General features: G+C 43.6%; 3 protein-coding genes across 13 annotated transcripts in view; all 3 read right to left on the minus strand.

Moving 5' to 3' along the window:
- The window catches only part of ehbp1l1a (EH domain binding protein 1-like 1a), a 32,561-nt gene extending 25,577 nt beyond the window's left edge, over positions 1-6,984 (minus strand). For 4 of the 11 annotated variants that reach the window (XM_037478085.2, XM_037478084.2, XM_037478083.2 and 1 more), the window contains exons 1-4: positions 6,691-6,983; positions 665-722; positions 180-275; positions 28-81 (exon numbers count right to left, since the gene is read on the minus strand). In XM_037478085.2, the coding sequence (XP_037333982.2) occupies positions 28-81; positions 180-275; positions 665-722; positions 6,691-6,794 (312 nt within the window). In that variant the 5' untranslated portion in view covers positions 6,795-6,983. Of the gene's footprint in view, positions 1-27; positions 82-179; positions 276-664; positions 723-6,690 lie in introns of all 11 variants that reach the window. The other 7 variants (XM_037478090.2, XM_037478089.2, XM_037478088.2 and 4 more) reach the window with 4 other exon arrangements.
- Positions 6,985-11,988: 5,004 nt separating this feature from the next.
- On the minus strand, positions 11,989-13,827 carry kcnk7 (potassium channel, subfamily K, member 7). Its single transcript, XM_037479612.2, has 3 exons — positions 13,492-13,827; positions 12,862-13,257; positions 11,989-12,500 (listed from the first exon to the last, which is right to left on the minus strand). Exons 1-3 carry the CDS (start codon positions 13,820-13,822, stop codon positions 12,220-12,222), a joined length of 1,008 nt encoding a protein of 335 aa, XP_037335509.2. The 5' UTR covers positions 13,823-13,827; the 3' UTR covers positions 11,989-12,219.
- A 1,225-nt stretch (positions 13,828-15,052) lies between these two features.
- On the minus strand, positions 15,053-20,797 carry taf6l (TAF6-like RNA polymerase II, p300/CBP-associated factor (PCAF)-associated factor). The gene is made up of 12 exons (XM_037480662.2): positions 20,471-20,797; positions 19,864-20,018; positions 19,643-19,729; positions 19,410-19,560; positions 19,248-19,298; positions 18,757-18,851; positions 18,615-18,689; positions 18,224-18,444; positions 17,576-17,708; positions 17,219-17,347; positions 15,718-16,205; positions 15,053-15,647 (listed from the first exon to the last, which is right to left on the minus strand). The coding sequence occupies exons 2-12, from the start codon at positions 20,008-20,010 to the stop codon at positions 15,296-15,298; spliced, it is 1,929 nt and encodes a 642-aa protein (XP_037336559.2). The 5' UTR covers positions 20,011-20,018; positions 20,471-20,797; the 3' UTR covers positions 15,053-15,295.
- Positions 20,798-21,281: the final 484 nt, after the last annotated feature.

Below are 21,281 nucleotides of genomic sequence, written 5' to 3' on the forward strand. Positions count from 1 at the left end.
TCACAACCAAGGATCCTGCTGACTCACATTTTCTATGACGAATGTCCACTCTTTGTCCTCGAACTCATCTGCAGTTGGTTCCTGTTAACAGATGAATCCGTTCAGTTGGGCATTTCCCATCTGTACCGCAACTCATTTCGTCAACCGTTATTACTTAAGCTTGAGTTTTGAAGTCCTACCTTGAAGAGTGTGACGCTGATGTCTAAACTCTCTGGAACCTGCCAAAGCACCAGGCCTCTGTACGGGTTCTTGATCCCCGGCTGCCAGCTGTGGAGCTGACGGAAAACAGCAAAACCACGGATTCAGTCTCACAGTTGTTGCCAACATGTGATTTGCAGGTACCGAGTCAACCTATGCAGAGCACGCTTTGACATGCCAGCAGTCCTAGAAATGACGTTGTCACAACTAAACTGCTTACTAAAGTGCTTACGTTTGATCGTGTGTTACCTGCCCTCAGTCATGGTTTGGAAATGGTACAGGAAGAGGGTTAGGGAGGTGTTTACAGGGATACCCAAATACGCGTGTTGGAGGCGGGATCCTGCTCCCGAAATTACACCAATTAGCTTCAATATCATTTAGAAGTTCCGCCCTGCTGCCCGAGGAGCTCAGAGACAATTAGGATGCGTCTTTATGATTGTCATATTCTTCCTTTCTGCTTTGTTACCTTTGTGCTGTGACGTCTGGTTCTCCTGATCCACGACACCCTCAGTTTGTCTGGTTGCCTGCAATCACAGCAGAGCACAAATAACATCACAGGTGGTTTCCAATTTAAATTTTTACTGCCTTAGTACCAATACCAGTAAACCTTAAGTGATACTAGTACTTTAAAGTGCTTGATACTGATCATATAATTGCAAAATTCAATTGCATAAAATGCAAAAATCAGTGCATTTATTTTCACTGGTATGTAGTGAAAGCATACATTCTAAACTTTTGGTGTATTCTCAACACACTGAGCTGCCAAACCCATCAAATAGAAACTATGAGGGGCCATTCAAGACTATTAAGACACTCTCGCACATTCTAATGAAACACTCTTACGTTCACAATTGAAACACTCACACATATATACACACAAACCAATGCACGTGCATATATAAAACATTATACATACTCATCTAAAACACTTACACATATATATGAGAAACATACACGCATACATATATACCTCTGTGTCGTGTACATATGAAATGCTTACATGCAAGTTCAACATTAATATGTATCTATCTAAAACACTCGTGCATGCACAAATTAAAAGGTTGTATTTTCATATTATTGAACACTTAAACATTCTTGATTACAAAGATATAAAAAGTCTAGATAGATATGCAAGTGTTTCACATATATTTGTATAAATGTTTCAAATGTGTATGTATACGTTTTTCAGTTATATGTATATATGCTAAAAGATATCTGCGTTACACCAGAAGACGGAAGCAAAGAATACAGGTTTTGAACAGCAAAAAGCACAAATAATACGCCCTTCTTCAATATGCGTCAATTGTCTGGACTTCATCAGTCACAGTCCAGAACTGTTCCAATTCTGAAGTCTGCATCTTACCGAAAACGCTATTCAATATGTATACGTGTCTAACAGGAGTGGAAGAGTGTCTCGATAATTAAATCCTGTAGTTGCTTTGGTAATGGGCCAATCGCAATTTTTTTGTTGGTACCAAAAAAGGTTCAATCTCCCACTAGTAATTTGGAAGCTTGAAATAGTAAACGGTCAATGTTTAGCAATTCAAAACCCATCCAAGGTACCCCACTGGCAGCTCTGTGGGGCCGCACACAGGGGCCGCATGGCTTTGGGCTGAGCGTTATTGTCAGCATGCTAATTTGCTCACAGTGACAACGAAAACATACTCAAATTTAGTGGCAACCCTGATGTTCTATGGTGATCCATCTGGTAGTGGTTGAGATAAACCAATATCTAATTTCATGTAGTAATAATACTACAGTCTGAGGAAGAACACAGACCCAGGGGATGATTGAATGTAGCACACAAACTACTACGTCTGTGTGCTTCCACTGAGGTTAGGAGCTTATCCGGGAGAAAATGAAAATCATGTGACTGTGTGAGTCAGACGTCAGTGATGGAGAGTCTTTTAAGGACAAACAGATACTTTTGGATGAGTGTCTGTGAGAGAGAGGGAGGGAGATGCTGTAATCCCTGAAAAAATGCAATCTAAATGAAGGGAGACCTCTCGTATGACTTTCCTTACATAATCCTAAGGCTTTAAAGCAGCAACTTGTTGTCCAAAGATATAGTTAATTCTTGAGGCAACATTGCGTTCCGCACTGAAACAGGAAGTGACGCCATGTTACTTATGTGGAGAATAAATAAACGTTAATTTGCTATGACAGACTGTAAACATGTGGGATTTATTTTATATTAACTATTTATTTAATCCAAAACAGAGAACGGGTGCAGAGAATCCACAGACAGACCGAATACATCATATGATGGTTTAAAGCAGAGTCACTAATCCGGACCCAGAAGCCGAGAGAGAAAGGGACGGGTGAGAAAAATTAGGAACAAATGGACAGCCAAAATAGAGCATTTAATCCATAATGGACGGACTGGTTCTCTGTTCGTCCTTCCCACTGTAGCACTAAACCAGTGTCTCGAGTACTCAGAACCCGTTGAAACATCATCATGAGGCTTATTAAATATTTATTTTATTATTAGATGTATTATTTATAATGTGCTGATACCGTCAAGTCCAAATGTGAAGCAAAAGAGGGGAAACTCAAGCTTATCGTTTTTCTTTTTTTAAATGTAACCCTACTTTGATTTAGTTAATTGAGAGAACAGAATTTATATTTGCAGTCACACATATATGTTCAGTTCTTTGTTACGTGACAATAAATATTGTCAAAAGAGTTTTAGAATAATACTGAATTAATTTTAATGTGTTAGTCGTGTATTGATTACATGCAAACGTTGATACAACTCATCCTCTATTTAATCACACTAAGTAGTCACATTATGATCTTCTGGACCTTTGCTTCTAGAAATGTTCTCTAACTGGACCTCTTCACTTTTTAGTTGAAGACCCCTGGTTTAAAGTCACTGACTGGAGAATAACTGCCAGCAACTATTTATCTCTCCAGCTCCTAATGTTCTAATCATAGAGATAGTGACAGACATGATGTCTGTGAAAACATTTGCTACCCTTGGATGTGAACTTGACTTATTACAACAGGCTTTTCTCCCAGTCGAGTATGGCTGGTAGGGGTAGCCATTGCGGAACTGTTCTGAATCTGCATTCTCTGTAATGACCAGCAGGGGGTACTCATTATTGTGTAGGAGTCTATATGAAAGTGACTGTACTACTCTCTTGATTTGTTACATTAGTAAACATTGTATATATGAGTTTATGGGCTCAATCTCCAGTTCCCACTAGAGGGTTGCGCCCCACAGTTTGAGAAACACTGATTTTGTGAATAATGGTCCATTAAGTGTCAAATAGCACACAAAAGACATTTTGGTTAATCTGTTAGTTTGTTTCTAATTTGTCTGACTTTTCTTGTTTCTTTGTAGCAATGTTACTAAATCACAGGAATTACTTTGGTGTGTAAAAGTGAAAACTACTTGAAACTTCCATTGTTTAATGAGGGTATAAATCAAGAGAGACTGAGAGCCTTATCGACTATACAAACTGATTTCTTATTTTTTGGAATCAGAGGAGTCGCCCCCTGGTCATTAGAGAGTACGCAAGTTTTAGAAGATGAAGCAATGGCTTCAATGGGCAAAACTGGAGGTTGTTGCAGGAGGAAGTAACCCTGAGCAATTTCCTGGGTATCAACTAGTGATACACAATACAGTGAGGGTTCCATATTTGGTATTACTGTATCTGTGCTGAGACAAAAACCCAAACCTATACGCTACTATACTAGACTGCGGCAACTGAAAACATAGCCAGAGACGCAATGTGACAACAACAACAAGATATAGCTCCAGCATTGCAAAACCAACAGTAATTGATTTACACTTGGGTTTCTGCCCAAATTAAAGAAACAAGAGAACACATGTAGTATCATGGGTATGTGAGCACAGCTTTTGGTGTCTGTTTTGGTCTCTGTACAGGCACGATAGCATCTGTTTGATTTCTAAATCATGTTGGCACTGGTACTGTGTGCGGGGTTACTTCTTGGATGGCACATAACGGAGTGACTGGAAAGGTGGGCCACCATACAAGCCAGAGCTGGAGGATTACACACGATGGCTGCACCCTGAGTAATGGGAATGGTATTAATGGAACTCGTGCAGGGCCGAAGCAGCCAGACGAACAGAGCGAAGACCAACAACCAGAGAGTTCTTGCATAATCCAATGATACATTGGGTGGGGACGTTTTTCTCCAAACACAAAGATCTCCCATCAGCATTCCTGATGTACCCATTTGATCTATTAAATGGAATAGACATTTTGAAACCAGCACAAAGCTCTAAACCTCAAATATCATACAAATATCAAAAACAGTCTAGTATGAAGAGATGTCTTCCTCTTGATGACTGAAAGCGAGTGTACAACGTTGCTTTACGCGGCGAGCCTGCAGAGCTTTGCAAGAAGAGCTCTGCCGGTCTGGGTTAGGATTAGCCTGCTGCATTTTACTATGAAAGCCAGAGATGTCAAAAGTTAGAAATACAACCAACAATTTCCCAGCCACCACTGCAACGTCAATGCCCACCAACCAAATGTTGTGGGGACCCAAACCCCCATTTGGTCATTTGCAGAGCAGCCCTGTGTAAAAGTAGCCTTTGCACCTTAATTAGTTGTTTTGTTGTAATTGTGCTCAGTTAGTATGAATGTGTTAATAATACATTTGCAGGGATGAGTTTAGAAAGGGCCCATCAAAACCTTTGACCAACTTCCGGTTGGCTTTAGGTAATACCTCATTTAAAATAAAAAAAATAGGAGATGTGCACAGTGGGGAAAAAAAGACGTGTGCGAGCATTTCACATTGAAGAAACTAAAAAAGTGTGTCAATGGCAAAACATGCAAAGTCAAGGTAACGTGGCACGAGAGCACCACGTTGTCCCGTTTTGACATGAGGAATGTGAGGAGCCTCCAGCAGCTCTTCTGCTGCTGCTGTTTACTCGTCATCCAGCTGATCAGGCTAGCGTTAGCTTGCTTATAACAGCAGTTAGCAAGACTAAAGACGACTTTTTTGGACGATTCATTTTTCAATCTGTTGTCTGGTATATATTTCGTCTCATTTTGGTTTTTGTTGACAAATATATTTGTATGTGTTGTACTTTGTAATGTGGTCATATTTGGTAGTCTAGTGCGCTTGCGCATATCCTGTGGCTTATACGGTAGTTGATGTTATGCCTGTAAAGGGAGACACACGGTGATCCATTAAACCAGCTCGGCTACCTAAGAAGCCTTTAATACATTTATTTACAAATGCTATTTTAAATTAATCTCATACCACTTGGTTATTGTTAAGCAGTATTTAGACGTGTATACATTATTACCATCATTGTAGTGCAATTTAATTAAATGTAAAGAATAAGCTAAAGAGTGTGTGCGTCTGTGAGTGTAGTATAAAGTTTAAACAAATCTTGTTAAATTTTCAGATTTTTCTTTTTAAATTAGTATGTTCAAGGAGAAACCTGTAGTTTCTGAAGTATTTTTGCAATGTGCAGAATTTGCAGTTCTGTTTTAGAACAAAGGGTTGGAAATTAAAGCTTTTTGATGCTGATCTGATTCATCGATTAATCGACAAAATAATTGACCAATTAATCGATTATCAAAATAATCAGTAGTTGCAGCCCCAGTGTGGATTTAGTAGAATATGCTCTATTTAAAGTCAAATATAGACCATAAAGCAGGGGACGCTTTAGGAAGGGCCACTGTGATTGACAGGTCTACCACAGCATTATCGGTTCTCATTGCTTCCTGTCATGGATGCTACTTACATGCAGTTTATGCCTAGTTCTACCTGATTTTATTTTATTATGATTTGTTTTCACACTAGTTAATAAATCAAATAAAAAATGAAACCACAAAAAAACACTGCAAACATAGTTACTAAAGCGTAGCAATGCTGAGCATAAAAAGGTTTTCCCCAGCACCTCCCTGCAAGTTCATGTGGTGAGGTCAGAAACCTGTCATCGGGGTGACGAAGGGGTCTCAATTTATGACGTCATTGTTTTACATTTCCGGCTACAGCTCACCGGGCACCGGCTCAGTATCTTCAACAACCAGGTTTTGTCCTGGGGTAGACTCGGGCTGCTCTGGTTACCATGATGCCACATAACGCGCTAATAACTCTCATTACTAAGCAGACGCGGAAGTAAGGGAGCGCGCTCTCGAAGGGGAGTGACACCATATTATATTTCACACTTCACTACTAACATCAGTAGAGCCTCCGAGAGGACGGCTGTACTTATATTCAACACGAGGGAATCCATCGATGTCAACTTTTAGAAAGGGTTGTAATACTGCGATAATAACAAAAGGACCTGTAATGAGTTCATTTGTATCGACATCAATGCTGATAGGCGTGTGAACACAAGGTCATTTCTTCCTGTGGCGCACACCAAGAACATTTTTGAAACATATCTGAATTCAGTTTTGAATCACAATATATTGGCGGCCTTGACAAGCGAAACGCAGCGCACATCCACCCAAACTACCGTTAACTGACAAGTTAACCACAAGTGTCATAAAAGTCACTCACCATTTATCCGTGCATTCGACCATCAGCTCCTGGAAGGAGGCAGCAAACTGGAACTTGGACGCCTTCTTTCCAGCCCGCTGAAGCCGCTTCCACACAGAAGTCATGGCTGCTCAGATAATGCTCTGAAAGACGCGACGGACAAACTCGAATACGCAGAAAGTGCGTACCCCGCTGCCGGCTCCCTCCGCTGGGGCTCCACCCGGGAGAAGAGACCGAGGAAGTCCACCTGCTGCCCTGACAGCTCCGCTGCTCCCCGGTGCCTCACTCCTGCACGGGCTACAAAACAAACACACGCCTAGCAAGCCAGCGTCAAGCTAGGCCAGAGCAAAGGGGAAACCGAAGAGAAAGACTTTCAAAATAAAACAAGTTTTGAATTTGGATTTTTATTTTGGTGCACTTAACAGAGATGTAAATCATGTTCCAAAGGTATCACCCCACTGCCACAAATTAAATTCAAGGGAAACAAAAGCCATTATACATTTATTTGGTTGGTATTATTTTAAAAACAGATGTAGTATTACTGGAAGCAGCATATGAAATATTGTAAATATTACATTTAGAGAGATAAAGAGCACTTTGTGTGAAGGGTCCAGAATGTTCAGTAAAGTTTAACCGTTGGGTCATTAAATAAAATCATAAGGATCAGAAAAAAACAGAAGTTGGGAAATCAGGAAATAAACCAATAGTCCAAGTGTGTGTGTGAGTGTTTTATTTTGGGCAATGATTGAACCGGGGAACAAGAGAAATATTAAATTTGAGATTATTCATCTAACATGCTATATAATTGATTCAGTAACCATCATATTAATAATCTAAATTAAAATGAGAAGATTTTAATTTGAAGGCTAGAACTTCCGGTTTCCCCATAGTTTATTATGACTAACTTGACTCGAAGCTTGTTCTGTAATAAACCATTCCTCGCCAGTCACACCTACAATGACTTCATATTCTGCTGGAAAATCAAATAACAACATTAATTGAATGTTATTGATATGCAGCTCTTAAGCTGAAGTTATTGAATAATAGAAATAAGGACAGTTATTCAGCAATAGAGAAACAGACATTGGAGATAAAATGGCATAATGTTGTCAGATTCTTTAAAGGGGTTGTCCTATTGTCTTTTCATCCGGGTTAGGTTTCAAGGGCTTTTATTTATTGGTGAATGATCGATGCAAACACATTGCCCTTGCCTGAATCATTGTCCTGCACATGAGTGACAAAAAATAGTTAAATATGTAGCCCATGCGGTCCCACGCCAACAGTCCTGAGATGACCCAAACAGTGATTACAGAGTTCCCATGAAGCTGGGTTTAGGGATAATATCAAGGGCTGACAGCAAAATAGAAATTACCTCTGAGTGTAGGGGTGTGTGTGTGTGTGTGTGTGTGTGTGTGTGTGTGTGTGTGTGTCAGTCAGAAGGTTTCCCCATGTCATGAGTCCCCCTCAGTTTAGCCCCCGTCTATTTATAATCTGTTGCTGACATGAGCAGCTGGGAATATAATGTAGAACACAAAGCCTGATTAACAACCTAAATGATCAAAGTTAGATCTTACATCTAGCTTTCATGCTCGCATATCATACAGCGTCCTTATTCAGTCTATTCATAGGACCAGAAAATGAGGCCTCCCTCTAATGTAATGCTGTATACTTCTTGGCATGAGGCTTCTGTCAGAATACAAATATTGATGAGTACATCTTTAAAATAATAGATTACATATGAATGGAAGAAACAGTATGTTGCTTCTGCCCATTGTAATCAGTTATTGCAAATTGGTAGGATTTCCTCAATTGTACCACACATTGAGCTTAACCCATGAATCATATAGCATATGCGACAGGTCCAGTTCAAAAAGGTTAAATGGTCACATTCACATCACATTATTTAAGTAAAGCTTAAACAAGCTTTCAAACTAGAACTATTTTCTGGTTTCACTAAAGTATTGTCTTTTAGCATCTGAGATCTTGATAAGTGCATCAGTCTCTCAATGTGGTCTTATCTGCTTTCAAACATTCAGTACATTAAAGGGGAAGGAAAGTTTACATTATTCTTCGTAATCATACTTCACATAAATATGACTTTTGTGTCAGAGTTGCCAAAAGGAAGCTTGGTCTCCTTGTTTTAATCACAACGCGTCCTGATGTTATCACAGAATACAATAATCATTCATTTCCATAGCTGCAGTGTATTGAGTTATTGTGTATGAATGTCGAGCCATGCGACACACCTTGTCTGGGATCTGCAAACAATACACGCAAGAAGTGTGACTCGGTTCTAAACAGAACAAAAACTCAACACAGAAATACTTTGACTTGACAGAAGAGGTGTTTTTTCAAATAATCTGAACAGATCAAATGTAGGGACAAAGATCATCTTTTTATGCCTAATGGAGAGTAAGTAAGAGAGTAAGGCTAACAAGTGTAGGTCAGCTTTCAAACATACAACTGTGTTTAACAGTGAAATACTGCAGAAAAAAATGATGAAAAGGAAATATTCCTAAAAAGCCATGGATTTTATATATACACACACACACACACACACACACACACACATACACACTGGCTATCCATGCTTCCTGACTACCAACCGTTCACTCTGCAGGCACGCTGGGAAACAGCTGCAATCGGGATGGTGAAGATAAAGCAAGAAAGAAGGAAACGTGGGGGAGAGTCCCCACATGTGGGAATAGCAGGGTTGTTTTTTTTTTTAACTTGGTGTTTTGCCAACGTTTTGGCATGTTGAGACTAAGTTTATCTGAAACTATTTCAGGATTTGCATTTCCTGGTTCTTGCTGGTCATGGAATGCTGTTAGACATCATGGACCAAGCAAACTTTGTTTTTATCTTTCCAAAATGGTGGCAACTATGAGGCGAAGTTATGTTTAAACCACTTCCTGTCTGGATGCCAGCCACCGGCTCGTGCGCATGCTGTTTTGAAGTCCCCGGAATATTTGTGAGTGTACATTTTTTTTACCAGCTTTCTTTCGAGGTGGGGATGAACATGTTCTTGAGATGTTCCCACCGTTGGTGAAGTAATCAGATCCCTGCCGGTATCATGAGTCACCACTCCATCTATGACCTTTGTAAATATAGCCCGGACAAGCCAAACACCTGTGAGCTGTCCGTCAGAATCACAGAGCCTGTGCCACGACATTAATAAGGTCACGGAACATCTTGCCATCCCTGCAGCCATGTGGCAACAATCTACGGCACAGTCACATGTGTGACCTTTGAACAGGCTCTACATACATTGATACACGGGCGTCATATTTCAAAAGGACATAAACATGCGGTTGCATGTTTGAATACTGACATTCGGGATGAAAATGATGTACTTTGCTATGTTTGTAAATACTTAACTGTGACATTGGTCAGTGGATGGGTCTCCCTGCAGCTTTTGAAGAATTGGTTGCAAGGTGAATTAAACATGAACATAGTGAATTACTTTTGTTGAGATTAGTCTAAAAAACCGCTTGGTTATGTTTTTGAAAAAAATTGAGGTTGGATGAGAGTTGTGTGTTTGTTTCACCCATCCAGCCACGGAAAGCACTTCCCCAAGCGGACTCTGTTGCGCACTACATTGTGCACCCTGACCTCCTCCTCTGCTCCTCTGTCAGAAACCCACTGAGCCCATTAGTAGGTAAGTGGGGCCACACAACTTCAAATCAATGCTCCCAATGACAACAGCTGGTCAGTAACACATGGAGCTCGTGTTTAATCTCCACTCACTACTGTTCATCTAAACCTGTGTGTCATTTATAATGTTATGTAGACTACTTTATTTTTTTTTCAAATGCATCGTTTTTTGCCTGCACTACATCATTAATAAGTTGGGACTGGTACATTTGAATACATTGCAGCGTTTACACAGTATATAAGAAGCACCGTCATCTTTCTTTTAGAGCGATGTACAGTATTCTCTTTTGCTTTAGCAGCATTAGCAGGGAGCTAACAGTACCACTGATACGGTCAGCAACGTGGCGTTGATCATGTGACAGGGCTGTGGCCCGAGGACAGCAGTTGTCGGTGGCATTTGACACGTTGTTTGACCCAGCTCTGAGGAGGCTCATGAGCCTGATGACCAGCCATCACATGGCCTGTCTCAGGCTGTTGGCTGAAGGAAGAGGACAAAGGAGGCACTCAAATGTGACTCAGCTAGAAGTACAACGCCAGCGAAGCATCGATATCACTCCCAGTTCCTGAAACTACTTCTAATCCATAGTTTTCCGATGGAAAAATATAGTTTGAAAACCTATTTTGGTTTATGTTGTTATTTTTTAGGGTCATGTACAATTTATTCAGTCTGATTTTGGTAGGTATTAATTAATATTTGCATATGATCTGTACTGAGACAGCCCTCAAGTGCTGACGTTTCACATTCAAAGTTAATATTTAAAAAGTCAATATTAGAATTAAGGCTTTCACTGAATAATTGCAATAGTGGCGTTGATATACGTAATTTTTACTTGATTACACACTCGTAGGAAATACAATTTCATGCTACACTACAACCTAAATATGTAGACTTGACGGGACATGGAGGTGAATTTACAAGATTGGTGACATGTACTTTAGTAGAAGTGTGTGTGTGTGTGTGTGTGGCAGGGAGGGCGAGGGCTGGCAGTGCTGGGCACCAGCTCAGATTCATGGTGGCTCCCTCCCACAGTCCTCTGTGCCTTATACAAACACAGCCATAAGAGATGTGAACAAACAACAGCCCTCTGTTACGGCTCCAAGTGAAGAACTCCGGACGTTTCATTAAGAGAAGCTTTCACTCCAAATCTGTCGTGAGGGAGGTCAATCAACAGCATTTTGGGTTCAGGGAATTTCTAAAAGCAGAGCAAAATGTCATCTTAAAGTGAAACTCCATTAATTGTACACATCCAAGTGGGTTAGCATGAGAAGTAGCAAATGCAAATACTCAGCATCAGTTGGTTCCAAAGAACACAAGTTCGAAAAAAAAAGAAAAAAAAAATCTGGAAGTGTGCAATTAGAACGAGTTTCCACTCAAAGCTGTTTAACACTGCATGTCTTCCTTCACCCATTCACAGCTATTCATATGCTGATGACAGGATGTACCGTACACAGTGACAGCTATCCATCAGCAACTCACATTTAGACCATTCAACCACACACTGTAGTCACAGCTACAATGTGGGGGTAAGTGTCTTTTCAAAGGATGTCCAAACACTCTAATACCAATGTAAAAAAGGGCATTGTTTTAAATGAATGGTGGAATTTAGTGTGAAGCCTTTGCTCTCCTGAAGACATCACCAGCGCTGCAGCTGTGCATTAGTTAGTTGTTGTACCTGCTACCTGCTCATTTAAGGGCTACATACCATCTGGTTTTATCAACAGACATCAACTAACCATGTAGAAGTGGTGGTGGTTCACCCACTGTAAAAGGACCTGTTATGTAAATATTAAAGTATTTTTTGGCTAGTTCTACTGCCTCCGTGAGGCCAAACACAATCAATGAATGCAGCGGACATCCAGTAATCAAAGACAAAACATGTCAGATTTCCACAACGGTTAAAAGTCAGAAGCTGAAACTTTGAAGGTCAGAGGGCCTCCGTGTGTGACAGCGGGGCCCATCGGCTCTAGTGGAGTGGAGGCGACGGTGCAGATGGACTGGGAGTACTGAGGCTCCTCCTCACAGCTTTCCTCAGAGAGGGTCAGTTCACTGAGGTGCAGACCCTCCAGTTCCGCATACTGCGGACCACAGAAGAGCCTCATCACCGCGGAGACCCGGGGAACCTGCAGGACAGTCTCCTTGAAGGTAATGATCACCACCAGGCCCACCAACAGGTAACCTGTGGAGGAGAAACCTTTCCATCAGATGTTGCAAACACTTCTGGACTGCAGAATGTGCAGAAAAAAATAAAACAAAACAGCTGTCACATAATATAAAGCTGAGGAAGGAAAAATTAATTGATGATTAATTAATCGGTATTCTTAAATCTTTCGCATTTTGTATTTAGTATATGCTACATAAAGCGAGTCAGCACCAACATGAGGGGCATGCAGCCCCAACAGTAGGATGTTTTGCTGCAGCAGAATGCTGGACAGACACACAGGTGTCATGGACACTTGCACGTAGCCATGCTCTTGAGCTTCATGCTGCAATAAACACTAAGATAATGCAACACTTTATAAAAGGACACCTGCACCTACACGTGGTGAGGAGTTGGAGTGTCTCCTTGGCCGAAGGGCTCCAGTTTCTCCCCAGAGAGTTTCCTCCCTGGCCGACGGTGCTCAGGACCACAAAGCAGAAGAAGAGAGCATCCAGGAAGCTCCAGCCAGGCTCCATTGCACAGACCAGGAGGGAGGGGGGGAGGAACAGGAGGGAGAGGACCAACACACAGAGGAGGCCGGCGTGGACGAGCGCGGCCCGGCAGTAGGGCAGACCCCAGTAAGTGTGCAGGTGGTGGACGGGAGCATGGGTGACAGCCGGGAGGAGGAGGTTAGAGATGAGGGTGAGGAGCAGCAGGGTGAGGGGGATCCCCAGGGTGCAGTAGAAGATACAGAAGAGCTTGGCCTCGTCTGATTTGGGGGTGTAAGAGTCAGAACCTAAGGGAAAGAGGGAAGAAGTCCACAGGGAACAGTATGGTGTCCAGTGTAGATTCAAGCATAAATTTGAGCTGGTTTGTTGTTCTCCAATGAGAGGAACTGCTCCTTTACATCATTGCCAAGTGAATACAAGTCATTACGAGAAACTGTATAATAATGACCTTGATCAACATGAAACTATTCACACGCTGCAGCCCCAATGAGATATATACAGACCTCACGAGAGCGTCTTACCCATGGTGGTCAGAGTGACGATGACAAAGTAGAGCGATGACGTGAAGTCATTTCGCCTCTCGTCGGCCTTCAGGACCGCCACGTTGCTCTGGTGAGCAGAGGAAGCGCTTTCCAGCAGCTCCCGCAGCTCGCTCTCCTGGACACACGGGTTCTCCCGCAGGAAGGAGCGGCGCAGCTCCGCCACCTCGGCCCTCAGCTCCTTCTCCACTGGCTTCTCCACGCTCGTGAACACCAGAGCCCCCAGCAGAAGGAAGAGCAGGTAGCAGAGAACCAGGCCGGCAAAAGCATTGACCTGGCACAACAGCCGCAGAGAAGACACTAGCCGGGCCATTGTTGGCTTCCTCTCCAGACTGCAACCAGACACTGAAAGCTAGTTAGGCTTTTAAGTATTTAGAGAGGTGGACGGATGGATTACTGGACGGGCCTGTTGGCCTTTTGCCCAATTACCCAGGATCGGGCTGGACCCTATTGCCAAAAATCCATATTACAGTATTTAGATAGATTCTGATGGTATCCCAGTATGTGACGGTATTGCTTTTTCAAGTAAACACATCAATTCATTCACTCAGTGTTTTCATGTAGTTACTTCTTGTTGTGAGCTGTAACCAGCACGCAGTTCGGCAAGTACTTGTTTTATAAATAGTGTTTCAAATGGTTTGTGTGTCACAAGCTGTTGTGTCCTGGTGTTTTACGCAGTTAGAGTGTTTGTTGTAAGTTATTCATTGTTATAAAAAGTTAGAACCATGACACAAGCTCAACACACGTAAGACCGCTGCACACTCTGCGACGAGGCGTAAAAATAAATGTCTCCAGAAGAGCAACGTCAGTCGTTATGGCGTAACGCCGGTATGAAACCGTATACCGGTTCTAGGTCAGGAGCCCCCCTGCTCTTCGCAATATGTCCCTCAGATGGAACATACAAAGCAAGACAGCCTCAGTCTGAGACAGGGATAAACAACTAGAGACATGATCACTGGGAGCACACAAGCAACTACAGAGACTCAGAAAGAAGCCCAAAGAGACAAGAGCACTACAAAGAGGGGCGTAGCAAAGACAAATCAGTAGGCTACACAATCAGAGCACCAAAACGAGTGTTCTGTGTAGAATAGTCATAACCCCCCCAGAACACACACCCAATCAAATGGTAGAGATTCATCCAAAAAGGGTTCAAAACTCCTACAGAAAATGTTTTATTCAGCAAAAACAGCAGCTGCACAAAACGTCAAAGTCCTGACCATCGGTCCTCAGCAGGTAGAGAGTCGCAAAAACCATATGGGTGGTCACTGTAAACTTTAGTCTCGTACTCAGGGCTCCCCGTGCTGTGTGGGGTCCAGCTTCAGCACACCAAATAGTGCTGCAGAAATGTTAAACCACAGTCACTGAAAACAGCCCTTATTCCCATTTTACTCAGATGAACATAGAACTCAAATTATTAGCTGATCAATTAGTTTAACGATAAACTAAAATGAATAACACGATGAATATTTTATGTTGTCTCCAACACGAGGATACACAAACAAAATGAGAATGTTTCACTTTCAAGCAGAGACAACTAAATGTCTTCATATTGTAATAAACTTTATTTACTACAAAATGTCAAATGAATGATCTGACAAAAGTAAAAACGAGTGTAATTGTTAGATCCTAAAAAAACTAGCATTAATTTGGCCAGATCCATTGCAAAAGGCGGCCAAATCTCCATGTTGCTGATGTCATTAGGATTTTGAAGGGTACCCTGAAGGGTAAGGGGGCGGGGCCGTGTGAAGTCAAACCTTGTCGGAGTTCATTTTGGAGAAGGTCATCTCTAGAGAGGCAGATGAAGGGAGTAATGGGAACACGCCCAGCGGCGCACCGGTTTTCCCACCCTGCCAATGACGGGCAGCTTGTGGGCGTAGGCGCGGGGCGGGGCGGCAGAAATGGGTGGAGTCGGGGCAAAAGTGGTCTGGAAGGGCCGGCGCCCCTGGCAACGGCGACCCATTTGCCGCCCGCCGATGAGGAAGGCAAACACAGGAAGTCCCGTTTGAGGGGAGGTGAAGCGAGCTTTGGGGAAAACGTCGCGAGACGGGCCGGTTGAACGCTGGCCTGGACGCGACGAGGAAGATCTGGAGCGCTGCACAGAGGAGGAGGAGGAAGAGGAGGAGGAGCGAGCCAGCGACCTGAAGAGAGATTAAAAGTCAGGAGCGTCACCAACCCAATGGTTTGGTTTAGGAAAAGGGTTTGCTTTACCTTCCTGGACCAGTAGCTGCCAAGCTGGGGGGGGGCGGGTCGGTGCGAGGACTCCCATCTTGCCTCGGGCTGATGTTGAGGTTGGCCGTCAGCTGAGGCATCTTCCGGGCGGTGTCGGGGTCGGAGGCGGGGCCACAGGGTGCCTTCCTGGTATCAGCGAGCTGTGACGGGGCACAGGGAGGGAACCTGCCGTACCCCGGCCCCGTGCTGAACCGGACCGCCAGGCTGTCTCCAAAGAAGGAGTAGAGCTCACAATACATGGCGGGGAGAGGGACCGGCGTCCACTCCTCCCAGGGACAGCCGGCCCCGCCTGCCTGGAGGTGGCTGGCGATGCCCAGGGCGGCCTCTGACAGGGGCTCCGGGGGGGGGCTGAGGCCGGGGGAGCTCACCCTGCCACCCACAGCAGAGCCCGGCTGAGCGGCAGAGCCTCCCTCGGCAGGCTGAGACAGAGACAGAGCCTTCATCTTCAGCAGGCGCTCTACTGCCACCTGCAGGACACGCAGGAGAACTCAGTGTCATTGGCACGAATACGAGACGCTATTCTGCGGGCCGTTGCTCAAATGCCGCCAGGCGGACAAAATGTAACAAGGGTGAATAAAACTCCTGCTCTCCCCTTTCCTCTTGGTCAGATCTTCCTGCTCCTCTGAGGGAGAAGGAACAATCTTTCCCTTTTCAGCTGAATTGTAGTCATTTGACTTCTGTCCGTACTTACGGCTTGTGTTGATGATTTCTGTATTCTTTACCATCATCATTTTTTAAATATTTTCTAGTTGGCAATAAATACTTAATCACAAAACGAGTTCAAGATACTTTTGATTTCTCACAAGGCTTCAATCCACAAATTTCCTCCACATTTGGTTAATACTCCTTGCCAGGGTGAAGCCCCTTTATTGTCATCTGTTAACAGATGTAATCAAACAGTGGACATTGAACAAATATAGAGATGTAAAAATCTTTATCTTTATTTATAATCTTTAATTAAAACTTCCTATTTCCCAACCATAAAATGAAAGCAAAGCGCCCTAAAAAGATCGACGGCTAAAGAAAAATATTTACGTATATTTTTTCAGCCTTATATGTAACTGCTGAGACAATGAACAAACTTTCAGGTGTAAAATCATTCAGTTGAGCAACATGTTGTCGTATGTAAAACAGCATGGGGGAGTGACAGGATGAATGAGATGGGGAGAGCGTGAATAAAACAAAGATGTGGATATGGATGATAATGGAGTGAGACAGGAGTTTCATAAGAGCTTCAAAGAGGAGGAGAAGGACAGGAGATGCTCATAAAAAGGTAAAGACAAAAGGATTAGATAATGATGGGGGTGGAGGACACATCCTCTCATCCAGGGCCTGCTGCAGGGACTCTTTCCCCTGACTAACGGCTCTTCTTTGTTTGCTGCCTTTTCATCTCCTGCACCATTTCATTTCAGCCCCCTTCTTTTCAAATCTCTCTTTTTTTCCTTTCCAGTTCCCCTGATTAGAGGACTGCAGTACTGACCAGTATGGCTCCATACACCTTGTGTCCGTCTGCTTTGACCTGAGCGTTGGAAACCGAGTAGTCGTCCAGCACGGCCTGGAGGTTAGCCCAGTAGGCGGGAAGGTGTGGAAACAGCACTCTCTCTACAGCCTGCCAACACACACACACAGCAGATATGATTGACCTACTAGTCATTAAGTAGACCTGGCGTCAACATAGACGTGATTCACAGCAAGGGCTCTGGTGGAGACCCCAAAGGAGGCCTATACAATGATGCACAAGAGAACTAGAAACAAGGAAGTGTCTCGCGGAGACTGCGATGACACAGCAGTAGAAGTTGGAGCCACGTATACTTTAAATGTAGAAACATTTACACACCTTCCAGCCCAGAGCGTGGAGCCCCACCACGGCGCCATAGTGGGAGCAGAGCGGTCTCACCGGGTCGGACAGAACCTTTTGGAGGGACAGCAGGATCTGGTGGTAGAGCCCGCTCACCAGATCCCCGTGAGTCCTAGAGACAAACAGATGGACTGAATCTCGTCTCACATTAATGCTAACGTCGCTCCCCGTCTGCTGGATGTGTGACAGCCGAAGGAATGCCAAGAGGTCAGCCATTGAGGCCACATGAATTATTTGTATTTATAGGCTGCTACAAATGGAAAAACAAAAGCCAACTCATGAAATAAATCCTAGAAAAAGTTGAAGTTTAAAAAAAAAAACTGTAATTCTGGGCTAAAATGAAAATTGAATTCATTTTCCCTCATATGATGCACGTTGTTAAATGACACTGTATATTAACATAACTACTATACTATAACAGTAATATAGAACGATAATGCTACAGTGGCTTTGAATAGGATATTCTTTAAAAAAAGGACAATAACTCGCTTCACTCACTCAATGCTTTGACCAAATAAAAATTCTGCACCTCGTCAATAGTATGCCATAGAGATCATAAAAAAATGGCAGCATGGCGGTTTAAAAAACATTGAGTTTTTGCAGGATCTATGAACCAGTGCTGCCCACCAGAAGATGTGGCTGAGGAGCAGGGCCGCGTAGTCCCTGAGGGTCCAGTGATCATTAAGCGGGTTGATGGAGGCGGCCAGCGGCTCCAGGATGCAGTACATGACACTGGAGACCAGGCTGCGCACGTAGGAGCCCAGGTACAGGTAGGGGTTCTGGACCAGGCTCTTCACCATATGCAGGAGCCGGTTGAGCTGCTCCAGGTCGTGGCTTACCGACTTCACCTGCACAGAGACAGTCCAATAATCAACCCGCTTTACAGAGCACTACAGTGCATTGTATTGATCTACAGGAAAATCCGATCAACAGGACATTTCCTACAGTCACCATCTGTTTGGATTGGTTGGTTTAAACGGGGACATATCCGCAAGACCTGATCATGGGACAAACCTACCCCACTAATGACGTAAACAAAGTACGGCAAGAGGGCAGCGATCTTGGAGTTGGACTGGAGGTCTAACAGAGCCACCTGCAACACGCAGAAGAAAAAAGGTTGGAACGGACCCACTCATTCCCCGGATCCAGCAACGGTTTACCTTCATGAGGTGGGGGTCCTCTCCCAGGATGGCCCGAGTGATCTGCTGGTAGTACTTCAGCAGGTCCTCCGACAGAGACTGCACCGCTGTGGGAACTGGGACATTGCAACAGTTGGTTCTAAATACTAACCTCAAGATCAGGGTCAAACGGATACACCTGTGCTTCAGATACAATTAGGGTGCTACAGGTTGATTCATGACAATCAATTGGGATAGTTTTATATGCATGCTCGGTGAAGCTGTTTGTGCATGTTTTTCCTGGCATACAAAACAAATATGAGATTTCAAATTGAATTTTGTGTTGCACACAGCCTGCCGGTGGCTCTACAAACGTTCTGCTTCACCATTGATTCCATTCCAATACCATTCTGGATGTGAGCCTGCACCACAGCCAAATTCAACTTGGGGAAGAATGGCGTTTTGCCACTTCACACTAGTTTCCTGTAACTTGGATAGAGGGTGTAAAGTGTGTTAATAATCACAAGTCTTACCTGCTCCCTGAGGCTCCAGGTTGCCTTTCCCATCCAGGTAAGACACGTTTACTTACAAGAGTAGGAGAGGAGAATAGTGATTAGTAAAAGAAACCTTCGGGTTGGACACTGGGCATGGAGGATACGTCTGGGAATGGTCTGTGACGGTGCCGGGGCTCGTACCTCGCACCATGGTTTCAGCACAGCCTTTGGGGATGTTGGTGGCCAGAGCCAACTCCACCAGGTTGATGTCCCGATCCTCAATGAAGAAAAGCTCCCCTTCTTTCGCCGGGCAGAAGGGTAGAGCATCCTGGGCCCCGTAGCCGCACACAGCCTGACGAAGACACGGCAATGGAGAAGCTGTAGCGCCTTCACGTCACATCAGGCGGCGCGTTTTGGACCGCAGACCAGCTCACCTCCACCTTGCTCCAGCGCATGGCTCTGTTGAAGTCCTCCACCGTCAGCTTCCTCCTCTTGGCGTGTCTCATGAACTGAGAGCTGCTCTGTATGGATCCAGAACAACTCAAGTCAATCGTGCATGTCACACTGCTGGTTCAAATAAATTCATATTTTCAATATAAAAGAAGGATAGCCTTTCCTAACTAAAAGGGAAGGATACGTCATAAGGGACACGGACCTGCGCGGCCTCCCGGAGCCGGTAACACACATCCTCGGCCAGCAGCGCCGCCACATCGTCGCCCAGCTCCACGCCCGCACTCTCGGCCATGAGTTTGACGGACTCCCGGGAAACCTCGGCGAAGCGGCGCTCCTCCCGGTCCGCCATGCTGCCGGCTGGGAAGGAAAAGGCGCTTGTGTTACACCGTGGGGAACGTGTTTAGGGGCTTTTACATCGCGGACACGAAGAAGAGCTAACGGGGAACAGCTGGTGATTTGAAGTTGAAATCATATTCAAAGGGACTATTGGTTGAACTCGAACAGTGTCCTCATGCTAACAAAATGAAATATGGGTTCCGTCTATCAGCTGGGACAAACAATTACTGATGAAGTAAATCATTTACGTTACATGAATTGCGTTTTATGTACGTAACTGCATTACTTAGGATACAACTATAAACGTTAGTCAAACATAGTGAGACGCAAGTAACGTACCAGCCTGAGCCATTACGTTACCGGTTGTAGCCAGCGACGATCACATAGGATGCTAACGTGACTAGCTTAAGCTCCCTGTGTACCGATAGAGGAAACACTTTGGCAAATCTCAAATATCAGAACTAGATGTTTACCTGTATAGTTTCAACGGCTGTAGGCCGAGTATCATCAGAGCCAGAGAAGAGGTTTGCATCAGCGTACGTTAGTTCTAAACAGTGAGTCCCATCAATAGTGTCACGCTGGAGAGCATGATGAGTGAAAAACATCCGTTACACCTTCAAAATAAGGCGACATCAAAAAGCGTGTGGCGCGTATTTAAAAAGAATGACTCTTTTTGATTAAATTCAATATACGGGACACTGTAAAATGTACATTTTTAATGAAATCGAAAGTATTAACGTAAACGCAAATGTCCGGTCTCATTTTTCGTAGCTGTTGTTAGTCTAAGCATTTCCGTATTGATGACGCGCCGAGAGTGCACCGATGTTCAACAAGCTTATGTCCCGCCTTTTCCGGTGTCGACTCACAAGCAGCCATTTAATTGTCCAATATTTTGGGTCTGCTTTGAGGACCCTGGAAGAGTGTGTGTGTGTCAAGTTATCTCCAGCTCACAAATCAAAGGACACCTCAGTTTCTGGCTCAATCACTTTTATTTAGTTTTTTTGCCTTTGTCCATTGATTTGCCAGTTCAGAGTTAGGTTGTAATCCTTTAAAGACAAAGAACATAAATTGCCTTTCAAAATTAAACATTCATATTAAACATTCCCAAATTAAGTTTTTAACTGAGTTTACATTTACATAAACATCTTATACTTTCAAATTTAATGAAATATTTTAGCAAATCCTGACAATTAACTTAATGCTGCAAAGATTAACCCTAATCTACTCAGTTACTCATGCTTTAAATATAAATCAGCATTTTAAACAAAAGTAAATAAAATCTCA

The sequence above is a fragment of the Pungitius pungitius genome, chromosome 1 (assembly GCF_949316345.1).
Source record: "Pungitius pungitius chromosome 1, fPunPun2.1, whole genome shotgun sequence".
Classification (NCBI taxonomy): Eukaryota; Metazoa; Chordata; class Actinopteri; order Perciformes; family Gasterosteidae; genus Pungitius; species Pungitius pungitius.

Bases quoted from the DNA above. Each gene is read 5' to 3' on its own strand.
- kcnk7 (XM_037479612.2), bottom strand. From the start codon at position 13,822: ATGGCCCGGCTAGTGTCTTCTCTGCGGCTGTTGTGCCAGGTCAATGCT. The intron at 13,258-13,491 runs GTAAGACGCTCT...TCTTTCCCTTAG, and splicing joins CGTCACTCTGACCACCATGG to GTTCTGACTCTTACACCCCC. The intron at 12,501-12,861 runs GTAGGTGCAGGT...TCTCCTCCACAG, and splicing joins ACTCCAACTCCTCACCACGT to GTTACCTGTTGGTGGGCCTG.
- taf6l (XM_037480662.2), bottom strand. From the start codon at position 20,010: ATGGCGGACCGGGAGGAGCGCCGCTTCGCCGAGGTTTCCCGGGAGTCC. The intron at 16,206-17,218 runs GTCAGTACTGCA...CGTGTCCTGCAG, and splicing joins AGGTGTATGGAGCCATACTG to GTGGCAGTAGAGCGCCTGCT. The intron at 15,648-15,717 runs GTAAAGCAAACC...ATCTCTCTTCAG, and splicing joins GCAGCTACTGGTCCAGGAAG to GTCGCTGGCTCGCTCCTCCT.